Genomic DNA, 24,192 nt, shown 5'->3' on the forward strand with positions numbered 1-24,192 from the left:
TTGAGAAAACTTGGTGCAAAGGGAAGTTTCAAAATGGCTTCCTTTCTGCAGCAGGCTGAATGCTGCAGTGATAAAGCTTAGTGGTCTTTTTTTTCTTTCATTCTTTTTTTTTTTTTTTTTTTGGTCTTTTTTCTTTTCTCTCAGTCCATATGCAAGCTACAGATGAAACTGAAAAATCCAAACTGAGTAATATCACCAAAATATAACTTGCAGTACAAAATCTTATATGTCCTGTGTATGAATAATCATTTATTTAGCCTTAGTGACATGCCTTTCTGACATAATCTTCATTTAAAATAAAGAGGACCACAGAATCATAGAATTTTTCAGGTTGGCAAAGACCTCTAAGATCATCTAGTCCAACCTTTAGCCTAGTACTGAAGTCCATCACTAAACCATGCTACTAAATTCTACATCTACAGATTTCTTAAAGACCTCCAGGGATGGCGGATCAAACACTTCTCTTGGCAGCCTGTTCCAATACTGCACAGCTCTTTCAGTAAATAAATTTCTCCTAATATCCAACCTAAATTAACCTAGGATAATTTAACCTAGTTTAGGTAATCTAACCTTGGTGCTAGATTTGTGTTTGTTTTGTAGATGGATAATTTAGAAATTGAAAAAGAGGGATCATATCTGAAATGAAGGATGTTTTACAGAGCGAGAACTAGCAGTAAGACTAGCTTACAAAGGGCTACTGATAAACAGCAGTCCCAAATCAGGATTATGATTCGCTGCTAAGTATTTTGCAAAGAAGACGACAGTGTATTAGATTATTTTTCAGATCTTGCAGTTTTTTGTTAAGGACAACAGCACAAAGGGAGAGCAGTTAGCTGCAACTTTAGCTGACCTTATCTAACTTTTACGACAAGTACCAAATCACTGTGGAGAGGAAGATAATGAAGCTATCTTTATCCCAGTTATATTTGTACAATTTTATCAGCTTCAGTGAATGCCTGCAGCTTTTACAGAAACTTAACCTGAAATCAGGGGTCTCAGCCTCTGGGTTGGTACAAGATTTTTCATTCTGGTTCTGTGGCATTTTCTGTGGTTTCTGTTGATAGGGTGCATAGGATGATAGTGACCTTATTTTAACAAAATGCTTTCCTCTCAGTAATCCCATACAGAAAATGAGGATGTTGGATTCTCAAATTATATTCACTCTTTTTGTAGCTAAACCTGTATTTTTGAAGTACAAAATGCTATTTTCTGTCCTATATGTTAACATTTGGCTTCTCTTAACTTCTGCCTGCTTTTCTAAATCAGTTTTATTTGATCTATAACAGAAATGTCTCATAACTTCAATGTCTTTATAAATAACTTTTTCAACATTTTAAAGTAATTTCCTGTATCACTGAAGTTTCTTAAAATATAAAGCTATTGTACATCAAGAAGAATTTTACTGTGTGCATTCATGCATCTAAAGACAAGAGAGGGCATGCTGTATTTAACTTGTTTTGATCTGTGATGTATACGAGGAATGGAAAATTTGGCTGCATGTGTAATGACCTGGTAGCCCGGGTAATTTCCTTTATGCCTTAAATTAGGGAACAGACATTCATAATGCATAGAATCTTGCTTGTTGAGCAGTCTAGCATTATATTTGAAGAGCTGCAGCTATATGAACTGGTATTACAGTCACATTCAGTGATCTATTTGACCTGGGAAGCCTGGAATTTCTTCTTTCCTGAAAGAATGTTTTCAAAGGTTCCAAATGATCTACATTTTAGTTTTATACTCTATTAGTCATTGTGAATACATGATCATTTGCAATATATGTGTATATATATGTATATATAGTGGGACATTGTATATACGTAGTATATACATCAACATATATTGGGACATGACTTTCACTTCAGTCTGAATTCAACACTGTTCTGTGGCTTCACCAACCTGTTCTACAAAACTCACAAATAAATCACTAATCACACTCATGGAAGTTATCTCCTTCCTTAGATTAAAGTATGTTTATAAAGTACCAGTTTGTATAGAGTATGCTTTGGACTTGTCCCACTATTAAATAAAGCATAATATAGTAAGCTAGAATTTGCAATGGCTGCCTGACACACAGGAAGGTATTTAATTAACCTGCATGCAGAAATTAACCCTTATAGTACTGCTTCAAATTTCTCTATTTATTTTGTTGTTTAATTTTACCAGTGGGCTATGCTGCTTTTCTACTCAGCTCATAGTACTGTCATCAAGTACATAAGTAGCAAAACAAACAAACAAAACAAAACAAACCCAAATCTTACTGTAAGCAAGGGATTCTACAAAAATAAGTGCCTCAGATTGCTAATGGGTAATGTATTTCTAAGCAACTTTTTTTTTTTTTTTTTTTTAAGGTTTTATGGTACAATAAAAATTAAATTAAAACATGTAATATTTCACTGTAGCTGTGTGCTTGTTATGTTTGTTCCTAAAGAGTACTGGGTATGTTCCTATAGAAAGAAGTCAGTTCTTTAAGGGTTAATGTGGGGTTAAGGAATCCTGGGTTATTTTCCTGCTTGTCTTTTATTAAATTTATCTGCATGTTAATTTTCAGATATTACCTGAACAGGTAAATATTAAGAAACTAACTGAATGAATGAAATAATTCATTTGAAATGCTTGCTTGTATCTTGTAAACAACTGGAAAAATTGAGATTTGATCAAGTTTTTAAATGAAATGCATAAAATTCTCACCAGATTAGAAACTCATATAACGACAATTTACTTTGATTTTTTTTTTTTTTTTTCAAATAGCCCAATAGAGTCCTGCCAGAATTTCTACAAAGATTTCACGTTACAGATCGACATGGCTTTCAATGTGTTCTTCCTACTCTACTTCGGCTTGCGTGTAAGTAGTGTGTCTTTGATAATATGCATCAGAGAGGGAATATAAATATTAGGTAGGAAACTCTTTGAAAACAGACTGACTTTACAATGACTGAACAAAATTAAGCCAAGCTCTAAAATGTATGAGCAAAGCTTTTGGTTAAGAATATTTAAGAAGTAAGGATAAATATATAGGATAACTAAGGAAACCAATAGCTTATAAGCTTAAACTGTTTCAGTATATTGTAGTATGACAGAAAGTGAAAAGTATTATAGGTTGGTGCTGGTCAGTAAAGTCAAAAGTAGTTTCAGTGTTCTCAGTGAGTGTGAATACTTGAATTATTCTTGTGCTGTATTCAATCTGTCTTTGGCATTTGGAGTTGAGATAACAGCTGATACAGCTGCTATAATCAGTTTTATGAACATCCATTTTCCCAAACTGCTAATGAATACTTTGCAGAATTGTAAAATACCAGTCAATGTGCTGAAAAATATATCACTAAAGTATCCTTTTCACTTTCTGAAAATCCATTAATGCGGTTTCAGCAATTCAAGTGTTTCCATGTTTCCTTTTTCCTTTCCTTCTTTCCTTCCTTCTATGGCTTCAGGACATGGAGATACTCTTTGAGGTTAACTGGTGGTTGATAACTGGAAAATAGGGAGAAACAAGGCATAAAACATAGCAGAACTATGATGGAAACTTTATAAGAGCAGAAAGCTTGCCTCATTGGCCTTTAAATTTCATACAGACATTGTCTCATGTTTTTCCTTTGCCCATTTTTCTTCCAAATCACAGGAGCTCATTTTTCTTTATCACAGTGGCAGTTTAGCTCCCCCTATTTCTCTTCAGACCAACTTAACCAACTTTTTCTGGTGCTTCAGTGAGTAAGTCTGTTGCACATCTAGGTTATTTCATTACCCAGACTAGGTGCAGTGTCTGTCCTTTAATTTAACAGATAAATTCCTTCAGTATTTAGACTACTATATATGTATTCTAAGCTGCATATAAACATATATAATAAACTGTAATTATTCAGTGTCTCAGGAGCTTTTGTACATGTCCACGAGACCTTCAGTATAGGTTGACTTTTTGACACAGTAGATTCAATGCATGATACATATGAACTTCCATGAACCCTGTATTTAGAAGTATCCAGATAATTTTTAAAGTTTGTGTTGGTGATGTTCTTACTAAGATAGTTAAAATTACATATTGTAATAGCACAACAGAGCACAATAGGAGAGAATATACTGATGTTAATACTTGCACACTGTGAATGTGAGTGGCCTTTATGGAAAAGCGCTATGGAAAGATAAAATGCTGATCCGAATACATGTTGTGAATTAAGAAAATATCAATCTGAGATCTTGAAAAACTTTGAGTTCCAAATATTCTGACTACTTTTAAATTCAACAGAGGGGAAATCAAAGATTTTGGTGAAACTGGATATTTTTTGCTCAGTTTTCATGCTGAAAGTTTGATTAACTGAATGTCAATACATTTTAATTTTTGACTTTTCTCCGAGACAAGTTCTGTTCTATTGTCTGTTTCCCTTCTAAGTATGACTTTAACATTATTGACATCAGCAGATCTAACAAAGTTGGTATGCACCATAAACATTTACTGTTAAAGTTTTAATGTAATTGCAGAAAAGGGAAAAGCTAATCAGATGGAATACCAGTACAGGCTTTGAAAGAAAGTGAACGGATGTTGTCTCTAACTCAGAAAATTGTTTTAAAATATGTAATATTTAAATATAAATATATATTTAAATATATATTATTAATTAATATTATGATTGTTGTGAATTATATATAATATTATTAATTAATAGTATTAATTAATATATCAATATATATTTATATATAAATATATATTTATGTATAAATATACATATGTAATATATAATTGTTTTAAAATTTAAAATATGTTAGATCGAGTTTTATGTTTTGTCTGAGTAATACTGCTCCATTAGATATCTCCATCATGTGCTAATATTTTGTATTTATATTTATATATAGTATTTATAAAAAGCTTGTTTTAATCATTACTTGAATGAATTAGTTGTTGAACCTTGTTTAAGCAAGCAAGCATAAATAAGCAAGTTCAAACTATGATGTCTGACATCTGAGTTTCCTAGATTTCTTAGACTGATTTCATAGTAAGCAGGGACAAAGGACCTCTTCCACAGCACAGTTCACAGGACTGAAGTCTGGTTGCTATCCTGAATTATTCCTTGTAGGGTTCAGCCTGGTAATTAGCTCTCTCTATAGGATGATTATTGGATCTTTGTAAGCTATCATATATTTGGAAATATGTGAACAGCAAATACATGATGGGACTACATGTTTGGAGTGCTAGAGCAAAGGTGATATAATTTCAAATGTTTTATACCTACCTACACTTTTCTTATATTACTGATACATTGTTAATAAATGTGGAGGAAACAGTTCTTTACCACAGATCTTGCACCCCATCAAATAAACGTTCTGCTTCTTTAGTTAGAAGACGAAACTTCACTTTAATCTCAATGTAGTTATGAAGCAATGCACAATACAGACTTGCCAAAAAGTGACGCCATTTGTCTTGTCTGCGCTGACCTAAAAACATCAGTTACTTCTACACTAACTTCGGAATCTAATATTTTGGAATGGAAAATATTGCACCCATTTGCAATCACCATGAGTATAACCTGATTCTTCTCTCTCTTCCCCTCTTTTTTTTTTTTTTTTGCAGTTCATAGCAGCCAATGACAAGCTATGGTTTTGGCTAGAAGTTAACTCAGTCGTAGATTTCTTCACGGTCCCTCCAGTGTTTGTGTCAGTATATTTAAACAGAAGTTGGCTTGGTGAGTAAAATAGTTTTTCCTTTTAATAGCTGTTATAAAAATAAAGCTGCTATAGAAACAGTTTGCCATATTTTGATAGATGATACATACCTTCATCTTGTGGCATCATGGAAGCAGAAGAACAGTACCAAAATTATTCTTGCAGTCAATTTGCTATTTCAGCAGACAGGGGGGTTATGTTATAAAAAGCACTTATTAAGTTCATTTTTTTTCTCAAATGACTAATATAATCTCATACTGCAACTTGTGTTGAGGTCCAGCTTGAGAATAATTACATCAGGCTGTTTTTACAAAACGGGAATTTAGTGTAATTGTTACAGTTTACAATCTGATCCAGACCATTATTTACTTAGCTCTATTGTCATTAGTCATTTTCAACAATGAAATCAACAAGTTCTCTTCACATTTTACACCAATATAGCTAAATTTTAAATCAACTGAAGCAATACATTTGGGTAGACATTACCAATTTTAACCTTTGTATAGGAAAGACCACTACGAATTCATTAGAAAAAAATATGCCACACATAAAAAGGATTGCAAAAAGAAACAGAGAAGAAAAAAATCAATTAAAAAAGAACACACATAATTCACATGTTAAGTTTCTTGTACCAAGTCCATATTCCTTTCTAGTTATGGAAAATTAGGGTCAAAATTGGAAGTTTTTATTTGGGGACAACATAGGGAACCTTAACATTTTTCGGTTCAATTTTCTACAAATACAAGCACTCATTGTCCCTGAAAACCAAAGGGAGTGGTCAACTGGAATGTTTCACTCAGAAAGGAAAATAAAACAGACTACCTTTTATAGAAGTATAATATTTCCAATTTTATACAGAAATGTAAAGATAAAAAAAAAAAAGATCTATGATTCAATGTTTTATGAAAGGAGTGTAATAGATTGTATAACTGTTTGGGTTCACACTATACATTAGTTTTTAATAATACACCAAAGAAGAAAACAGTAATACAGCCAGGAAATATGATTACAAATCCTCATATAATTAGTGTCTTCATCATGTTCTTCTACTGTGTGTGTAAAACTAACGCTTTTTGAAGAAGAAAATGTGATACAGTTCCATATTATATGATAGAAAATAAAATTCAGAATAAGTTATGTTAATAACAAATGAAGTTACCCTTAAAAGAAAAATGCTGATTTCACTAGCTGTCACTCAATCCTAGATTGTTTGTGGTATGTGAATAGGATATGTTTTTGTACTTGAATCTGCCATATTGGTTTCCCAGAATTTTCAGATTTAAATAATTGGAGATGAAGGTGATCTAAGAGTAAAGACTAGAAATTAGAAATTAGAAAATGAATATGAAATGAGAAAATAGTGCATGCACAAAAAAAAAAAAAAAAAAAAAAAAAGGAAATGAGGCGAAGAGGTAATTATTTGAGATGAACAGCATTTGTGATTGCACAACTGACAGACTCATGGTTACATGACAATCTGACAGTACCAATAAAAATAATGAGAGACCTTGAAGACTTTAAAAACTATCAAGGAGAAACTTTTCATGATCTATGTCATTTTACAGGCAGAGTTAAGTGTTGTACTTATATTTATTTGTAGGTTTGAAAGAATTTTGTTTTTTTCTTAATTGCACCAGTGTCACTTTTCCTGGATATCTTGTTTATAGTCCCACTTCACCTGTTTTTTGACTCAATCCTTTTAAGACATTTATCACCTGCTGAGACATTATTATTATTATTATTATTATTATTATTATTATTATTATATGTAGCTGGCTTAGGAGTGACATATTTACAGTGTTTGATCTTTGCACTTTCACTGTGTCTATTCTATTCCAGAGCAGTTTTTGCTTAAGGGAAAATCATCCTTACTAAAATATTTTACTAGTTTAAAAAAAATGTGAATTAGTGGGGTCTGTGACAAATGTAATTTAGACCAGAAAGTTATTATTTTGTGATGCTGTGATGAGTTTTTAATCAAATACACAGAAGTGTATTAAGTAAGACTGTCTGTTCTTTTACACTTTTTAAAGAGACAGCTAAATTTACCCTGCTGAAGCCAAATGCTTGGGACATTGGGACATACTCATGGAAATATGGAAGGACAGGAATTGTGGTTGAAAGGAAAAGAGGGTGTTTTGAGTGTAATACTTAGTTTCAGGTTAGGTGCCTGCTTTTCCTTTTTCTTTTATGTATTTTTGTAATTGAGGGAAAAATGCTTATCCAGAGAATGGTTCAAAACATGTAAGTTCAATTTTCTGCTCCAAGTATTGCCATGGGTATAGGAATTACAGGGAGTTTAGCCTTCTAGTGAGGCTAGTAAATACGAAGTGCTTAATGTTAGGCAACACAAAGACCATCTAACAGGTTCAAAATTCACTCTATCCCAGCAATTCTTTGTATATTTTAGGAATCAGTTACTTATGAAGCAGGGTTTCTTTCTATGCCCTACATTTCAAAATCATTCTGGAGCCCAAATATGATAAATTTATCTGGAATGTATAGCACACCAGGGTCTTTCCAGCTTATTTACTACTAATTCATTTTAGTCAGCTGTGATGAATTGTCTAAGTATTAAACAACTAAAGTTATCAGAATGTGTCTTGAATTCCTGATTTAACAAGAACCATTGGGGTTTAGCTAACTGATAATAAAGTAAATATGAACACATACTTTAATTTTTTTATATTTTTTTTTTTAGTGCGCTGTCCTAAGTCAAAATTAAACTTGGTCTTCAGAACACTAAATGCCCATAGAAAGACATGTAGTAGAGGATGTGTCATCTGAATAAATACTTTTTTAGTATATGGTAGTGGAAAGCCAGTTGGTTCTCTTCCTACTCCTATACTAGTTCAGAAATGCCACCATTAAACTCTTATTTAACTCAGTATGTGAAGCTTTCCCCTTTTCCTGATTCTCTCTGGGGTTCAGTTGTTCATGAAATGTATTTGTGTATCTCATTTTTTCAATTTTTCAATCAGTATTCATAAGGAATGATGTTTCAGACCTAATCCTCAAGCTAGATTCCAGTATGCAAACAAAATTCAGAATTTAAGAAGGATCAAATTATGCTTTACCATCAAACTGTTCCTGTGAATGGTAGGGTGTTTACTGTCTAATATAAAGCTGAAGGCACAACAGCACTTAAAACCGACAAAAATAACACATTTTTACATTTGATAAATCCTTTTAGAAAAGATTTCTAGTGTATCATTTTTCTTAGCTGTCCAAGGGTAGCACAAGCAAAGAGAACATATGAGCAGACTACAGCTGGCACATGGAATGGTCTGCATGCTATATTATTGAAAGAATAGGAGATAAGTAGATAAATGGAGGAAATAAATCTGTAAACAATTCAGTGGTATACTGCAATAGTCAGTGGAGTTAAATCCACTGTGCTGAGACTTAAAACTGTACAGTTAAAAACATCACTGTGTTTTCTGATGAAGTTCATTTGCATCTAGATCCCCTTGACGTTTTTCCAACTGTTTTGCAAACAGTAGCATTTGTGCAGATACTTACATGTAAACTAAAGTTATGCTTCATAAAATCATAAACACTTCTTGCACCACACAGTATAAGAAATATGTTGATAGTGATAAAAGGACAATTCTCTACTTCAAGCGCAGGCTTCTGTGGAGCAGAGAGAATCTTCCCAAGGGAAGAATGGTTATGCAAAGGATGGAGCTTCTGGCTCTAAAGATTTTACAAGTCACTTTCACAGTTACATTCAACCAAATTTCAGTGAATTACTATATGCTTTCTTTACAGTCTAAGTGAAGGTAGGCTAAAAATGCTGTTGGAGGAAAACAAAAAAATTTCCAATGGCAGAAATGATGCCATGGCAAAACTCATTTTTTAACACAAAGTCATTATGATCTGAGTATTACAGTTAAGTTTTGGATCAGATCTTTTTTTCTTTGATAGCTTGCATTCTAGTAAGCTGGAGAGCCCTGCAACACGTGAATATCTTCCAGCCTTATTCAGCAATGATTTACAAACACTCTACACTCCACTTAAAACTCCATCTTCTGTGATAGCAAAGGCACTTCAGATGACTGAAATGCCTTTTTTCATGCACTTGCATGATTTTTAAAAATAAAGTATTAAAATTATGAGCAGATTGTAATAAGGAATAAGGCAAGGAACAAAGCAATGAATTGCCTTGACAGGGTGATATTGATAGAGGAAGATTAGGTATGTAAAATCATCTTGGCTTCATGGGTAAGGATCCTTCATGGGTAAGGATCTTAGGTCAGGAGTTGGCAGGGCTGATAGATAGGGCTTTAAACTAGAGTCGAAGGGGGAAGGGGCTAAAACCGGGCGCGCCGGTGAAGACCTAAGGGATGGTACGCTAGAATCAGAGGGGCTGTGTGCCAGTGGGGTCCTTTGGTCAGATCCACAAGGTGCTGAGTGTAAGGAGACGCACCTGAAGTGCTTTTACACAAACGCACGCAGTATGAGGAATAAAATAGATGAGCTAGAAGTCCTGGCCCAGTCCCGCAACTACGACATCATCGGCATAAGCGAAACCTGGTGGGATGAGTCCTGTGACTGGGGTGTTGCGATAGATGGTTACAGGCTCTTCAGGAGGGACAGGCAGGGTAGGCGAGGTGGTGGGGTGGCGATGTATGTGAAGCAGGGGCTGGACTGTGTGGAACTTCAGGTCGGCGATGGCAAAGTTGAGAGCCTCTGGGTAAGGATCAAGGGACGAACGAATAAAGGGGATGTAGTTGTGGGAGTCTATTACAGACCGCCTGGCCAGGATGATAGCACCGATAAATTATTCTTTACAGAACTAAGAGAGGCCTCGAGATTAACTCCCCTTGTCCTTATGGGGGACTTCAACTTGCCGGACGTTAACTGGGAGTGCCACACGGCTGACACGAGCAAGTCCAGGAGGTTCATGAAGCACCTAGATGATAACTTCTTGGTACAGGTGCTAACGGAGCCAACTAGGAAAGGTGCCCTCCTACACCTGTTGCTAGAAAACAGAGAGGGTCTGGTGGGAGATGTGGTGATTGGTGGCCGCCTCGGTCATAGCGACCATGAAGTGGTTGAGTTCAAAATTTATGGTGACAGAAGGAAAAGTGCCACCAAAACCTCATCCCTAGATATGGGGAAAGCGGACTTCAGGCTGCTCAGGGAACTAGTCAGTAAGGTCCCCTGGGAAACTGCTCTTGAAGGCCTCGATGTCCACCAGTGCTGGTCACTCTTTAAGCGATGCCTCCTAGAAGCACAAGATAAGGCAATTCCAAAATATCGCAAGTCAGGCAGGCGGGGCAGGAGGCCAGCGGGGCTGACCAGGAACATTCTAATGGAGATTAGGCGGAAACAGAGAGTGTTTCGCTACTGGAAGGAGGGCCAGGCGTCATGGAAAGAATACAGGGATGCTGTTCGTGTTTGTAGGGAGAAAGTTCGAGTGGCCAAAGCACAGCTAGAGTTGAAGCTGGCTGTGTCTGTGAGAGAAAATAAAAAGTGTTTTTTTAGATATGTAAATGGAAAAAGGAGAACTAAAGAAAACATAGGGCCGCTCCTTGATAGGGAAGGTCTCCTCACAGACGATGACGTAGGCAAAGCAGAGACGCTTAACGCCTTCTTTGCCTCTGTCTTCAATGCCGATGATGGGCTTCGGGACCCAGGGTGCCCTGAGCTGGAGGACCGGGACGGTGGGGATGACAAACTCCCAACTGACCCTGAACGTGTGCGGGATTTGCTACTCCACCTGGATCCCTACAAGTCCATGGGTCCGGATGGGATTCATCCCCGGGTGCTGAAAGAGCTGGCGGATGTCATCGCGGAACCTCTCTCAATTATTTTTCAACGATCCTGGGAATTTGGAGAGGTCCCAGTAGACTGGAAGCTGGCAAATGTTGTGCCAATTTTCAAGAAGGGTCAGAAAGAAGACCCTAGCAATTACAGGCCTGTCAGTCTCACGTCAGTGCCTGGTAAAATCATGGAGAAGTTGGTTCTCGGACTTATTGAGGCGCACCTGGGGGACAAAGCAGTCATTGGTCCCAGCCAGCATGGGTTTGTGAAGGGTAGGTCCTGCCTAACTAACCTGATTTCCTTTTATGATAAGATCACCCGTATGGTGGACCAAGGGAAACCAGCTGATGTGATTTTTTTGGACTTCAGCAAGGCTTTTGACACGGTTTCCCATAGGATCCTACTGGACAAAATGTCCACCATACAGCTAAATAAAAACATCATACGATGGGTGAGCAATTGGCTAACGGGCAGGGCCCAAAGGGTTATGGTAAATGGAGCTGCGTCAGGCTGGCGGGCGGTCACCAGTGGGGTCCCTCAAGGCTCCATTTTAGGGCCGGTACTTTTCAATATTTTTATAAATGATCTGGATGTAGGAATAGAGGGTATTTTGAGCAAGTTTGCTGATGACACCAAACTTGGAGGAGTTGTGGACTCGAATGAGGGCGTAAAGGCCTTGCAGAGGGATCTGGACAGGTTGGAGAGCTGGGCGATCACCAACCGCATGAAGTTCAATAAGAGCAAGTGCCGGGTCCTGCACCTGGGACGGGGAAACCCTGGCTGCATGTACAGACTGGGCGATGAGAGGCTGGAGAGCAGCCTAGAAGAGAGGGATCTGGGGGTCGTGGTAGACAGCAAGTTGAATATGAGCCAGCAGTGTGCCCTGGCAGCCAGGAGGGCCAATCGTATCCTGGGGTGCATCAAGAACGGCATCGCTAGTAGGTCAAGGGAGGTGATTGTCCCGCTCTACTCTGCGCTGGTGCGGCCTCACCTCAAGTACTGTGTGCAGTTCTGGGCACCACAGTATAAAAAGGACATGAAACTGTTGGAAAGTGTCCAGAGGAGGGCTACGAAGATGGTGAAAGGCCTGGAGGGGAAGACGTACGAGGAACGGCTGAGGTCACTGGGCCTGTTCAGCCTGGAGAAGAGGAGGCTGAGGGGAGACCTCATCGCAGTCTACAACTTCCTCGTAAGGGGGTGTCAAGAGGCAGGAGACCTTTTCTCCATTAACACTAGTGACAGGACCCGCGGGAACGGGGTTAAGCTGAGGCAGGGGAAATTTAGGCTGGACGTCAGGAGGGGGTTCTTCACAGAGAGGGTGGTTGCACACTGGAACAGGCTCCCCAGGGAAGTGGTCACTGCACCGAGCCTGTCTGAATTTAAGAAGAGATTGGACTGTGAACTTAGGCACATGGTCTGAACTTTTGGGTAGACCTGTGCGGTGTCGAGAGTTGGACTTGATGATCCTTAAGGGTCCCTTCCAACTCAGGATATTCTATGATTCTATTCTATGTTTACAAGAACATGTGAATGAGGATCAATTGATTAGGTATGTAAAATCATCTTGGCTTCATGTTTACAAGAACATGTGAATGAGGATCAATTGACTGTGGAACTACAGTGATTTAAATAAAGCCTTCATAATTACATAGATATATGATAGTTTTCCATACTGAATCATTGAATCACACAAGAAAAAGATCCATTTCCTTTTCCTGACTATATGCTTTCAGTGCTTCATCTGTTCTGCTGTTAGATTCCAAATAGATTCTACTATCAAAAGGATTTTTTCATCATCTTTCTCTACTGATATCCCCCAGGCAGTCTAGTTTGCTGCTGAGGTGTGCTATTTTTTTTGGAATAATAGTCCAGATTTACAGTGGGAAAAAGAAGACAGACAGTAGACACAAGTGTATATATATCCACAGCATAGAGAATGAATCTCTCTGTGTGTATGGCAAGTGTACTTAGCAAAAGAGGGCTTCCCTCCCCTCCCAAGTCCTTGCTCAAATCCTGTCCAGGTACTTTTACAGAAGTCACAAGTAATTTTGTTCTGACTTGTTGTTCAGTATCAATTCCTGGTCTCAGAAGATTGTTTCCAATGTCTCTGGTAGACATTCAGCTATTTTTATGAGTCAGAGAATGGAATTAATTTCCCTCTGTGGTTAATGGAAAGAGATAAATGATGAGAAAAAACAAGAGATAAATGATGAGAAAAAAACCTCTTTTACAAGGTTTAAACAGTGCAAATGCCTCCTGGCTATCCAGCAAGTGTGCTTCAAGATGAAGCCTTAGTTAAAAGTCTATGTAGGGAAAACTGACCTGGAAAACAACATTTATTTTGGTACCCTGTAGTCTTTTTTTATGTAACCTCTACAGAACAGCTCAGTCTGAAATTGAATTCACAGAAGACTTAATGCCTTTTGGAAAATAGTATGGAACGTAGAGCAGTATATAGTTATATTGACACACTTAGTTATAGTGACACAAAGAAGTATTCTAATAACTGAATAGTGAGGTAGATGAATTATAAGGACCAAACATTGTAATAATTTCCTGTGTTTTAATGCACTTGCAGTTCTCAAAAGTATCCTTGTTTTAGCACATTTAATTTGCAGTCATTTTTTTCAGTGATTTTGTTTAAGTATTATGCATTTCTGCCATCTATTGGTAAGAACTTCAAATATGCATCCAAATTACAGAATATTTATGTCTTTCATAGCAGGTTTTTTTTTACAAAGCTAGTTAAAACCTATTATGCTGTTTTACTTGCATTAGAAGTTATACATAACAGAGGAAAAAATGTAGGAAAAAATGTATTTTTTGTTTATGTGCAAGTGCACTAGTTTTATGTGCAGTAACATGTTTTGTTGACTTCAGAAGACTTCAAACAGCTGTAAGGATTTTTCATGACAGTCATCCTTAATATTCTACCTGTTTGGTCATTTGGCAATTGAAAAGACTGTCATTGAAAAGTCATTGAAAAGACTGCGTCACATATGTATTATATCGAAGACAACGTTTTGCTTTCTTCTAATCAAAACTGAACTTGAATCAGTTCAGATTTCACAGAGTATGCATGCTTTGTCAGGGTACCAGATAGAGTGATATTTCATAACAGACATTGAGTTGGTAAATAAATATTAAAATGTAAACTTATGACAAATAGGTATTTGTGATGACATCCAGAACTAATTCTAATGAGTATTGTTGCAAGCAAACTGACAGAAACACTTCACCCTCTCTCTATTCCACTGATGAGAATTCAAAAAAAGTTAACCGAAAGACACAGAAGCTAAAACACTAAAGAAACACTAAATAGAAAATTGACCCTAAATTCATTCTGGTTTCTAGTCCACTCTGACTGGAGGGACCATACATAGGGGGAACTTCAGTTTTTCCAGTGTGAATAAGTGGCAGTTCCAAGCTGGTCTCACTCTGTGAGTGTTGAATAGCTGTCATAAGTTGATATGATAGCTGAAACCAAGTTTATTGCTTTAAAGTTTAGTGCTTCTAGTGTACCTGGTTGAAGGGATGGGCTACTTTGACCTTTAGCATCTCTTCTCCTGTCTCCTTCTCAAATGAAGAACTTGTTTGAGACAGAAAGTATCTTTAGTGGAGAAAAATTCAGTCATAAGTTTAGAGTTACCAATTAAAAACACATAGTTTGTTGCTTTAGATATGATACCAGGAGCTGCTTGTTCTTCACATTATCATCCTAGCTATTTACTAGCTTACTACATTATCATCCCCTAACATCATCTGTTAACTTTATTAGTATGGATTTTATTTTCCCTCCAGAATATTAATAGAAGTATAAAATAATTTAGAGTTAAGAACCCATCCCTGACAAGACCGTCATGGAAGGTATGCCAGATTCATTTAAAGACTTACTGGTTCTTGGTCTGTTTAATGGATGCTGTAGCAATGCTAAGTAAACCACATTAGGATTTATAATTTTACCTCTCAAATATGAAATTGGATGGAAAAGCTGCAGTAATAAGATCTTTTTTCTAAAATGCATACATAATTCTTTATTGTAACCTCCTAGTTACTTTTTAATAGATTTTTTTTTATGAGATTTGATTAACTGTGGTCTGTGGTTGCTTCTTTTCAATATGTGAAAATAATATTAACTTTCTTACATATTTCTGGAACTACAATAGACAATGCCACACTCACTGAAAACCAATGTTAAGTAGTACCCAGAGTGAAATTTTAAAATGACTGAATGTGAAGTATCCAAACATAATGACTTATATATGTTTTGCCTAACAGATGTATTTAGCATTCTCCACAGTTATTTTAGGAGGGCAAGTATTGCTGTAATTACATGATTGTTTTTTTTCTAAATAAATCATGTATGGTACAAACTTCTGCCTTGCTTATATTACTTTTGAAATGTCTACCAGCCCCCTACTAACATAATGCTGCAATAATATTTCTTTTATTAGCAATATGCAATAAAGTCTTTAACTCTTAGTTAACATAGCTTGTAAACACTTTTCTTTCTCCATCTGTACTACATATTAAAAATAAAATAATAATGAAAAAAAGAGCTAGACTTTATATTTTCTGATATACCTGAATTGTATATTGTCATTATCTGTTAATGTTCTGTCTCTGAACAGCCCTCCCCTCACCATGTTTTTATCAGCAAGGCCTGGTCAAAGTGGGAACAGTTCAGGAGACTGTTTTGGATTGTTTAGTTGTAATATATATGTGAATAAAAGAAAAGTCAAGGGAGGATTGGATTAAGATTTATTATATATCACTGTTATTATAAAGTACAAAAGGAGAAACTTAGCTGTGTATTTAGTTGCACAGTTTGACAGTTGCCTGATAGGCAAATATCCCATTGGGACAGGGAGAAATATTTGTTGACCTTCTCTGCTTCAGCAGAATTCTGACCTTCATGCTTTTGTAATGTTTCAGATTAACACTTGGATAGATTTGTAACAATGCTACATTCCTCTATCTGTTCCTTTATTCACTATGCAATTTTTGTATCAGTACTGTGATGCCATAAAAAGTCAGGTCAAATGAAGAGAAGGAAGTTTTGGGATATAGTGATAAGTGTTCTTCTGGCTAAAGTATCTAAGGCATCTTCCGAGGATTTGAACTGCAGGATGTTATGTTATGTTATGTTATGTTATTTTAACATCTGGAAAAACTTCATACAATATTGAGCCAAGTCAAGAAAACAGTATCTTTCATGAGTTGCCGCTTGCTTCACATCAATTTTTGAACTCCTAACCTTCTCTAGTACTTCTTTATTTATAATGTCCATGCTTACATTATACAGGGCTTATTCTTGATTCACAGTCAATCCCCAGATATTCAGAATTCATTAACCTTGGTATCACCTTCAGCAGTGTTTTGTATCATGCTATCTCAAATTGTAAATAACAAAAATAAATACACATCAGAGGAAATGAAATCCATGAATGAAAGAACATTCCTCCACTTCGCAAAAACATCAATGAAATTATTATCTTCTCTGTGACAGCTTGTACTGCAGTGGTGTACCTGATGGATTGCTTAAAAGTCATTACCAACAAAGCTAACACGGCTCAGAGGGCAGTGTTTGCTTGCTCTTTGTGTGCATGCTTTAGCATCTTTCTGTTTCCCATTTTTTTTCTGTTCAGAGGAGTTTTTAATTTAGAACAGTGTTAAATGAGCTATTACTAAACTTTTGAATACTTTTTTTTTTTGCTTTTTCTTTCAGGCATTTAGTTTTTAATTCTTTTTGAACGAATCAGTATAGTGTGTTTGCAAATGTTACATAAGCTTTTGTTACATAGGAAACATTCTGCACTAAATCTATCTACCAATCTTTTCTGATTCCTTTATAAAGGAATACAAGGGCAAAGAATTCAAATTTTCTCAGTATTTATGTTCAAACTATCTAAGCTTGTCTTGCCTTCAAGATTACACAGACATTTGCCAGAGATAGGCTCTCATATGAAATCTTCCTTGCTGCTACTTCAGATCAGAAGCAGAAATATTGGAAAAACAGTCTATTTGATTTCATCAGCACTTTTAGTGTTGTAAGTAAAACTATGGCATATAAGGATCAAAACCAGAACAGCATCTATATTAATAAAATAAATAAAAAATAATAAAACCCACAAAAACAACCAATCAATAAAACATACAGAACTGCAACTCTTAAACTTGGGAAACTCTGCTTTTCTAGATATGTAAAATTTCCCATATGTAAACCTTTTTTTCCCCTAAACCCTAATTTCCCTAATATTTCTCTAATATTTCCCTAATATAAATATATATATATATATATATATTTTTTTTTTTTTTTTAAATCAGGCTCTATACAGTAAGAGAGATGGTAGCATGCAGCACAGGATGAGATCTAGTACACAGCATTTTGCTCAGCATTGTCCTATAAGGAGTGCTGTTTTTATAAACAATAATAATATTGTAGAATCACTACAGAATTTAGCTGAAAAGAATTGTCCATTCAGTGTTTTAAATGCCAAGATTGATAGCAAGATTTTTTTTTCAGGTTAGGATATCTGCAGATGATAGTCTACCTAAACAACAGGAAAATGTTGTAGTCTCTCAGAAGAAAAAATGACAGGGCAAAAATGGTTTAGTCTACTGCAGTATAAGGTTTTTGAAATATATCCAAACAACCAGTGGTTATTTGTCCATTATCACTTCAGTTACTCAGCTGCTCAGTGTAAATTTTCAATCCTAATTGCTGGTTATGTTTTCCTTTCTTCAACCCCTTACACTGTAGAACATTTTCCAACAAAACTGTATGTCTGAGTTTTTTTGTGGAGATACATTTATGCTGCACTACCTTTCCAATCACGGTGCATCCAGCATTTAATGGCATTCTCATTTATCTACAGTGCTGCCTTTTGGTCATTCAACGTATCATGTACTTGAAGATGCATTATGATTTCAGGTGATGATAGACTTTGGGGATGGGGGATGCATACCTCCATAACCTAGCAGAAAGGGTTTTGTTGTTTGTTTTTATTTTTGTTCTGTTTTTTAACAGTTAGCCAGCTGTAATGTTACTGATGAAGTATGGCATTGACATTTTGTTGATATCAGAGTGAATGTTTTCACGTTATATCAGTTTGCTCATTTTTACTTAATTCTGTTCTGGGGTGCTTTTCTCTAAGGAACACCAAGTCAGTCAATAAAGCTAAGGATGTAATGCTGTTTCAGCCTCGTGACACAAGAGGAAATAATCATAATGGGATTAATGCAGAATACTAATATGATTTGAGTAGGTATTCTCTCTTTCTTTTTTGCAACTTTCATATTTATTTTTTCCCTAATTGAACATTTGTGACCCTTTCCTATTTAACATACAACTTCCATAGCTATAATTGCAATTCTAAATCTAATAGGGATTCTCATCAATGTGATGTTACATAAAGGCTGCTGTAAGTAGTAGGTATATTATTTAAAAGTTCACTTTTTAATTAGGCACTTAAATGATTAATTATAGAAGAAATAAAACAAATTGAGATAATTTATTGTTCTTAATAAAATTTGCATAATATATATACATTTTGTATATTTTAATATATAATTTATGTACAATTAACTTGATATTATTTGAACTGTTAAAGCATAGTTAATGAAACATTTAGTAATAGCTGGATATAGGGTTAGGGCAATTCTAATTCAAGAAAAAAGTTTATAGTGGTTAGTTAGCAGGCAATATATATCATTATAATGTGTTAGTCAAAGAAAATCTGAGTCTCTACACAGAAGATATTACAAGTATAAGTTAAATGAGATGGGATAATTTGTAAGTAAAATACTGTGATTCCATATTTTATTTTCTATAAAATTTTATATTAACACTGAATTTGGATTCTTCTGCCTGGCTTCACTTTCCTTCCTGTTATGGGCAAAATGTCTTTACTGTACTGCACTGTAAAATGTACAAATGTACAGCACTGTAAAAACAGACACACCTAGGAAATAAAAATGAACCAAGATAGCTTTTAGAGTCACTCATACTCAAACTTACTGTAGAAATATATCTAAAGCAAATGGTATACAATTGCATGGAGGATGGATCTTGTAAGAAATATGTTACAATCAGTAGAAAAGATCAAATGTGTGTATTTGGAGGAAGGCTGTCTTCTAGGAAAAAATGAAAGACACACGCTTTTCTGTAAACTTTCTAATCTTCTCTGACAGAACATATACGTTTTCACTATCTGTTCTTAGTGTTGATAATTCTGCAGCATCAAGACTAATTGATGTTAGTCTTTTTAATTACTGAAAGAATTTTTGACAGGCATAAATATTTTATGAAGTGTTTGGCACACATCTGTCAGAAATTGAACTTTCTTTCCACACTTGCATCAAAATCACATACAATTTTGTGGAGTATCATTTTCATAACCTGTTTTTCATAATTAATACATATATATATGCTCAAGTCTATTCTTTAAATATTTCATTTATGTGCAATTCAAAGGTTAAATAATGTTTCATACAAATTGATTAGAACTGAGATATTTGAAACCTATTCAAGTCTTATTTCATAGTATGCTCATTGGTTCTTTGACAGTTATGGCCTTGTGACTCACAGGAGCAAAGACAGACAGAATTGCTTGTCTTTGTTAAAATAAATAAATAAATGAAAAGTCCTGCAGCATGAGTCAGGCTTTAGATCTGGCTTTTGTCCTTCCTTTGCATTTGTTCTTATCATTCTGTCCTGCCCCATGTTTACAGCCTCTCAGAATATAATATTGTTGATTTTAGTGCAATTTGTTCCTGATGTATGCCAGAGAAAATTAAACAAGATGCTAACTTGTAATTTCTTCAGGAAGTGAAATTACTTTATTCTGAGTTGTAATGGACACTTCAAAACACAACCCCAAAATTTCAAACCTTCAGTGCCACCTGTCTGCAAGTTCAGCTCACTGAAGTGTAACTTCTGATTTCAAGGGTCACGTTGATTTTAGTAGCATCATTATTTAAACTGTCCAATTAATATATTCTCCAAAATAAAAGAAGGAAAAAAGGCATCTATTACATCCTTTCTGAGTACAGACTTCATTATCTAGAAAGGATTATACAATTGTAAGGAAAAACAAACACAAATGTGCAATGAGATACTAATAACTTTTTAATAAATTTTCTGCTGAAGGGTTTACAAAGAGTTGGCACAAACATTACAATTTTAGTTTCACTTGCCTTTGTTTTCTTTGAAGAATTTTTTAAAATAAAAGCAACAAAAATATGGCCTTATCTTCCTGCATGTTATTTTTCTTTTTTATTGTGAAAGTTTCATGACATTTGAGAACTGCCCTTTATCCTATTTATATTAGAGTTGGGAATCAAATGATTTTATTTTTTTTGAAATGGTCAGATATTGAAGAACCGTTTTTGTTTGTTTGTTTTAACCCTGTGCCATTTGGATGTAAAGATGAGGTCTAGATAACATATGTGGGGTCACTCTGAATACAAATTTAACAGCTAAGATTGAAATTGAGAAAACTCTTCTATGCAGTCCTGAAGATTAATTTGTATTGCTGAAATGATGTTGCAAAATTGGTTCAGCGCTGAAACTGGTATCTTGTGACTGATCTGTACAGTAATCTTTAACACCTTACAATAAATTGCTTGCTGCTGAATCTGGAGAGAAAAAAGGCCACCTGACCTGCTGAATTCGTATTACAGTCACATCTACTGTTCTAAAAAATTGGTCAGGACAAAACTTCAGGTTTTGGTCAAACACTTACTGCCTGTTTACATTAGATGAAATCGATGGTAGAGAACCTTACTCTTACTGAAAACAATAAGCTATCTTGCATAATCAGATCAGATTGTAGAACAGAATGTTAAAACTGCCCTAGAAGAAGCCTCTGCACTGGACATGAAAGTAAAAAACATCACTGCATGGTAAATAGTAATTGAAACTTTGTGGAAATTAATAGAAACATCTGTCTATGACACTGATTAGTCCTCAGGACTAATGTTGTCATCCTCCTGCTGCTGAAGTCTAGATTAATATTTTTAACTTGTGAATCAGATTTATTTCAGATGTATTTCCAGGTTTTATTTTATTTTTTATTTTTATATTTTGATATATGTAACAGATTTGGCAGTGCACTGAAACAAAAAGGGGGAAAATCAATAAAAATCTATCATCCCCTATGCCAGAGAGCTGAAAGAGTTAAAGAAATACTGTCAGATTGCTGAAGCCAAAATATAGGTTATGTAAACAAAAAGCTTGGCTATTCCAATTTATTACTGGAACACTGATTTGCTTTAGAGATATTCTGGGCTCACAAGACTAATGGATTCTACACCCAAAAAATTGCTGTACTAACTACAAAGTATACTAATGATAGCTTTAAAATTGAATAATAACAAGATTATAATTCAAGGTGAAATATAAAAAGAAAGAAAAGTAGTATGGCTTATGTAGTAAAAAGTAAGTAGGAAGTTCTTTCAATTTGAGCAGTACAGGATGTGATTAGTAACACAGATAAGTGCTACCTTGTTAAAATCTTTCCAATAATTCAAATACTCAAAGATATTTTTATATATGTCTGCATGCATTTGTACAGATGTACACTATATGTACAGATGTACACTGGACTCAGTGGAGCTTTTTTTTTTTTTTTTTTTTTTTTTTTGTGACCAGTGGGAACCTGACCAGGCTGTTTGTAAGAACATAGTGTAAGCATTACAGTGTAAAGGAGTCACTGAAGTGATTTGCTTTTTATTCAGTCTCTGCATAATACTTGAAATTGGAAATTCATGTGTACTGTGCTTCCTGTTTCTCTATTTGGCATTGTCACACTTCAATAACATTTCTAAAATGCTTTGAGATCCTGTATATCCTTTTGAGATCCTATAAGCACATGGTGCAGTCTATTTTTGTGTCTGCATTTCATTGTAATACAGATGGCATTGATATATTTTTGGCATACACATCTTTGTGGCTCTTTTGTGGCAAAAGATAGGAATGATAAACATATTCCTTGAAATGAAGATAACTTTTCAAAATGAAATGTGCATGTTATGCTCAAAGTCAGGAAGTTGACTAGAAAAGCACATCATATACCACGGGAGGTATGATCTCACCTTTACATTTTATTTATTTATTTATTTATATTTATTTTTTCTTATTGAGATAGTACAAAAATCCTGAACAAAAATCCTATTTTGTGAATATTCACAGAACAAGTCTGCTTGAGAGACCTAATGTTCTTTGTGTTCTTGATGGCTAATTTTTATTATTTTTTTTAAGTAATATAGTTGGGATTAGATAAAGGGTGGTTGTATTGTATGTATTTCATCTGGGAAAAATCCTGTAAGAGTTGGCTGATAACATGATTTTTGCTTTCTACATAATAACTTTCACCAGAAGATACATGTTTAAAGTTGCCAAAGAAAACAACATACATGTATTATTTATGTACATGATCTACAACAATTATATTCTTTATGAGAGTACCTGTTCATTCCAAGTGAACAGCATCATATTTGTAGGTTTTGGATTGATGGGTGTGGCTCTCTGGTGTAGCTGAAAGAAGCTTATGTGGTAATATCCGGATAGAAGATGGGTTTTAAGCTCTAGTACATCACGGATCAGAGGAGCATCTGTACTGCCTGCCTGCCTGCTTCTCTGATTTGTTTTGTCCACCGGTGATACTCTTGGTGTGTTTTGTGAGGCTGAGTTTTGTATTTGCATTAATTCTATTTGTTTCACGCTAACAGAAATAGGTTATCCAGAATTGGCTTTCAATAACAACATGTAAAGGTAAACTTTGCATTATCCTCTGTCCAGTTAAATAAATCTGCTTTCAAAGAGAAGTTCTGTTAAGAAAGATCTTTGAGCTGTCTCTCTATTTTGATACTTAATTAGGAGAAAAGAAAAAAGAAAAAAAAAAGGATATAGGTATAAAAATAACTTCATTATTAGTGGATGCTGTGACTGAAGACTGGACCACAATACTTCTTACGTGCAGCGCTTTTGAAGCAGAAGATACATAGTCATGATTCCCAGCAAGATTTTAGTCTACCACAACCCTTCTGGGGGCACACGTACAGAAACTTATAAAAGTACTAGAAGGCGTAAAAAGTCTCTTGGAGAATTGTTCCAGAATGGATATCGTGTTAAAGCTGGACATAATAGCCCTGAAAAGGAAGAACAACATACTTTTCGAAACTCCTTGGTGTCTTTTTATAGGGTCGGCTCCTACTGGGGTAAGGTCCAACTCCAACTTTAAACATTTTCTTCAGAACTGTAGTTTGTGATTCTGTCTTTGGTGTTAATGCTGTGATTTTTTTTGTTTTATTTTGTTTTGTTTGTTTCTTTGTTTGTTTCATATTTAAAACAACACTATAGGATTTCAGTTGCTTTTTAGGAAAAAATCCTTCCCAATCTCACATGATGCAATGTGCCCATATCTCCAACACCTCCTCAAAGGGGTTTGGTTTTCAGCTAGAATCAAATAATTCAGTCTTTACTGAAGGCTGGAAAGTAAAGTTCTGTGATGGTATGTTTATTGAGAAATTCTTGTTTTGTTTATTTGTTAGTTTTGTTTTTGCTTTTTTTTTTTTTTAAACGGCTGACATGTTAGTAAGTGGATATATAAGTTAAAGAAATGTGTAGCAGAGATATTTATTAATAGTTTTTTTTTTTTTTTTTTTTTTTTTTTTTTTTGATGCAGCACTACTTTAAAGGAATTATACAACCTGTATAGATTCTTAACTTGCAGTTTCGCTGCCCTGGTTCATAGGTTATTGATTTCTTCA

At 35.1% G+C, this 24,192-nt stretch overlaps 1 protein-coding gene across 17 annotated transcripts in view; it reads left to right on the top strand.

Moving 5' to 3' along the window:
* The window catches only part of KCNMA1 (potassium calcium-activated channel subfamily M alpha 1), a 476,248-nt gene that overhangs the window by 280,980 nt on the left and 171,076 nt on the right, over window positions 1-24,192 (top strand). For all 17 annotated transcript variants that reach the window (XM_084526419.1, XM_084526420.1, XM_084526418.1 and 14 more), the window contains 2 exons: window positions 2,749-2,842; window positions 5,558-5,669. In XM_084526419.1, the coding sequence (XP_084382545.1) occupies window positions 2,749-2,842; window positions 5,558-5,669 (206 nt within the window). The remainder of the gene's footprint in view (window positions 1-2,748; window positions 2,843-5,557; window positions 5,670-24,192) is intronic.

This window comes from Aythya ferina (genome assembly GCF_964211825.1).
Source record: "Aythya ferina genome assembly, chromosome: 7".
Lineage (NCBI taxonomy): Eukaryota > Metazoa > Chordata > Aves > Anseriformes > Anatidae > Aythya > Aythya ferina.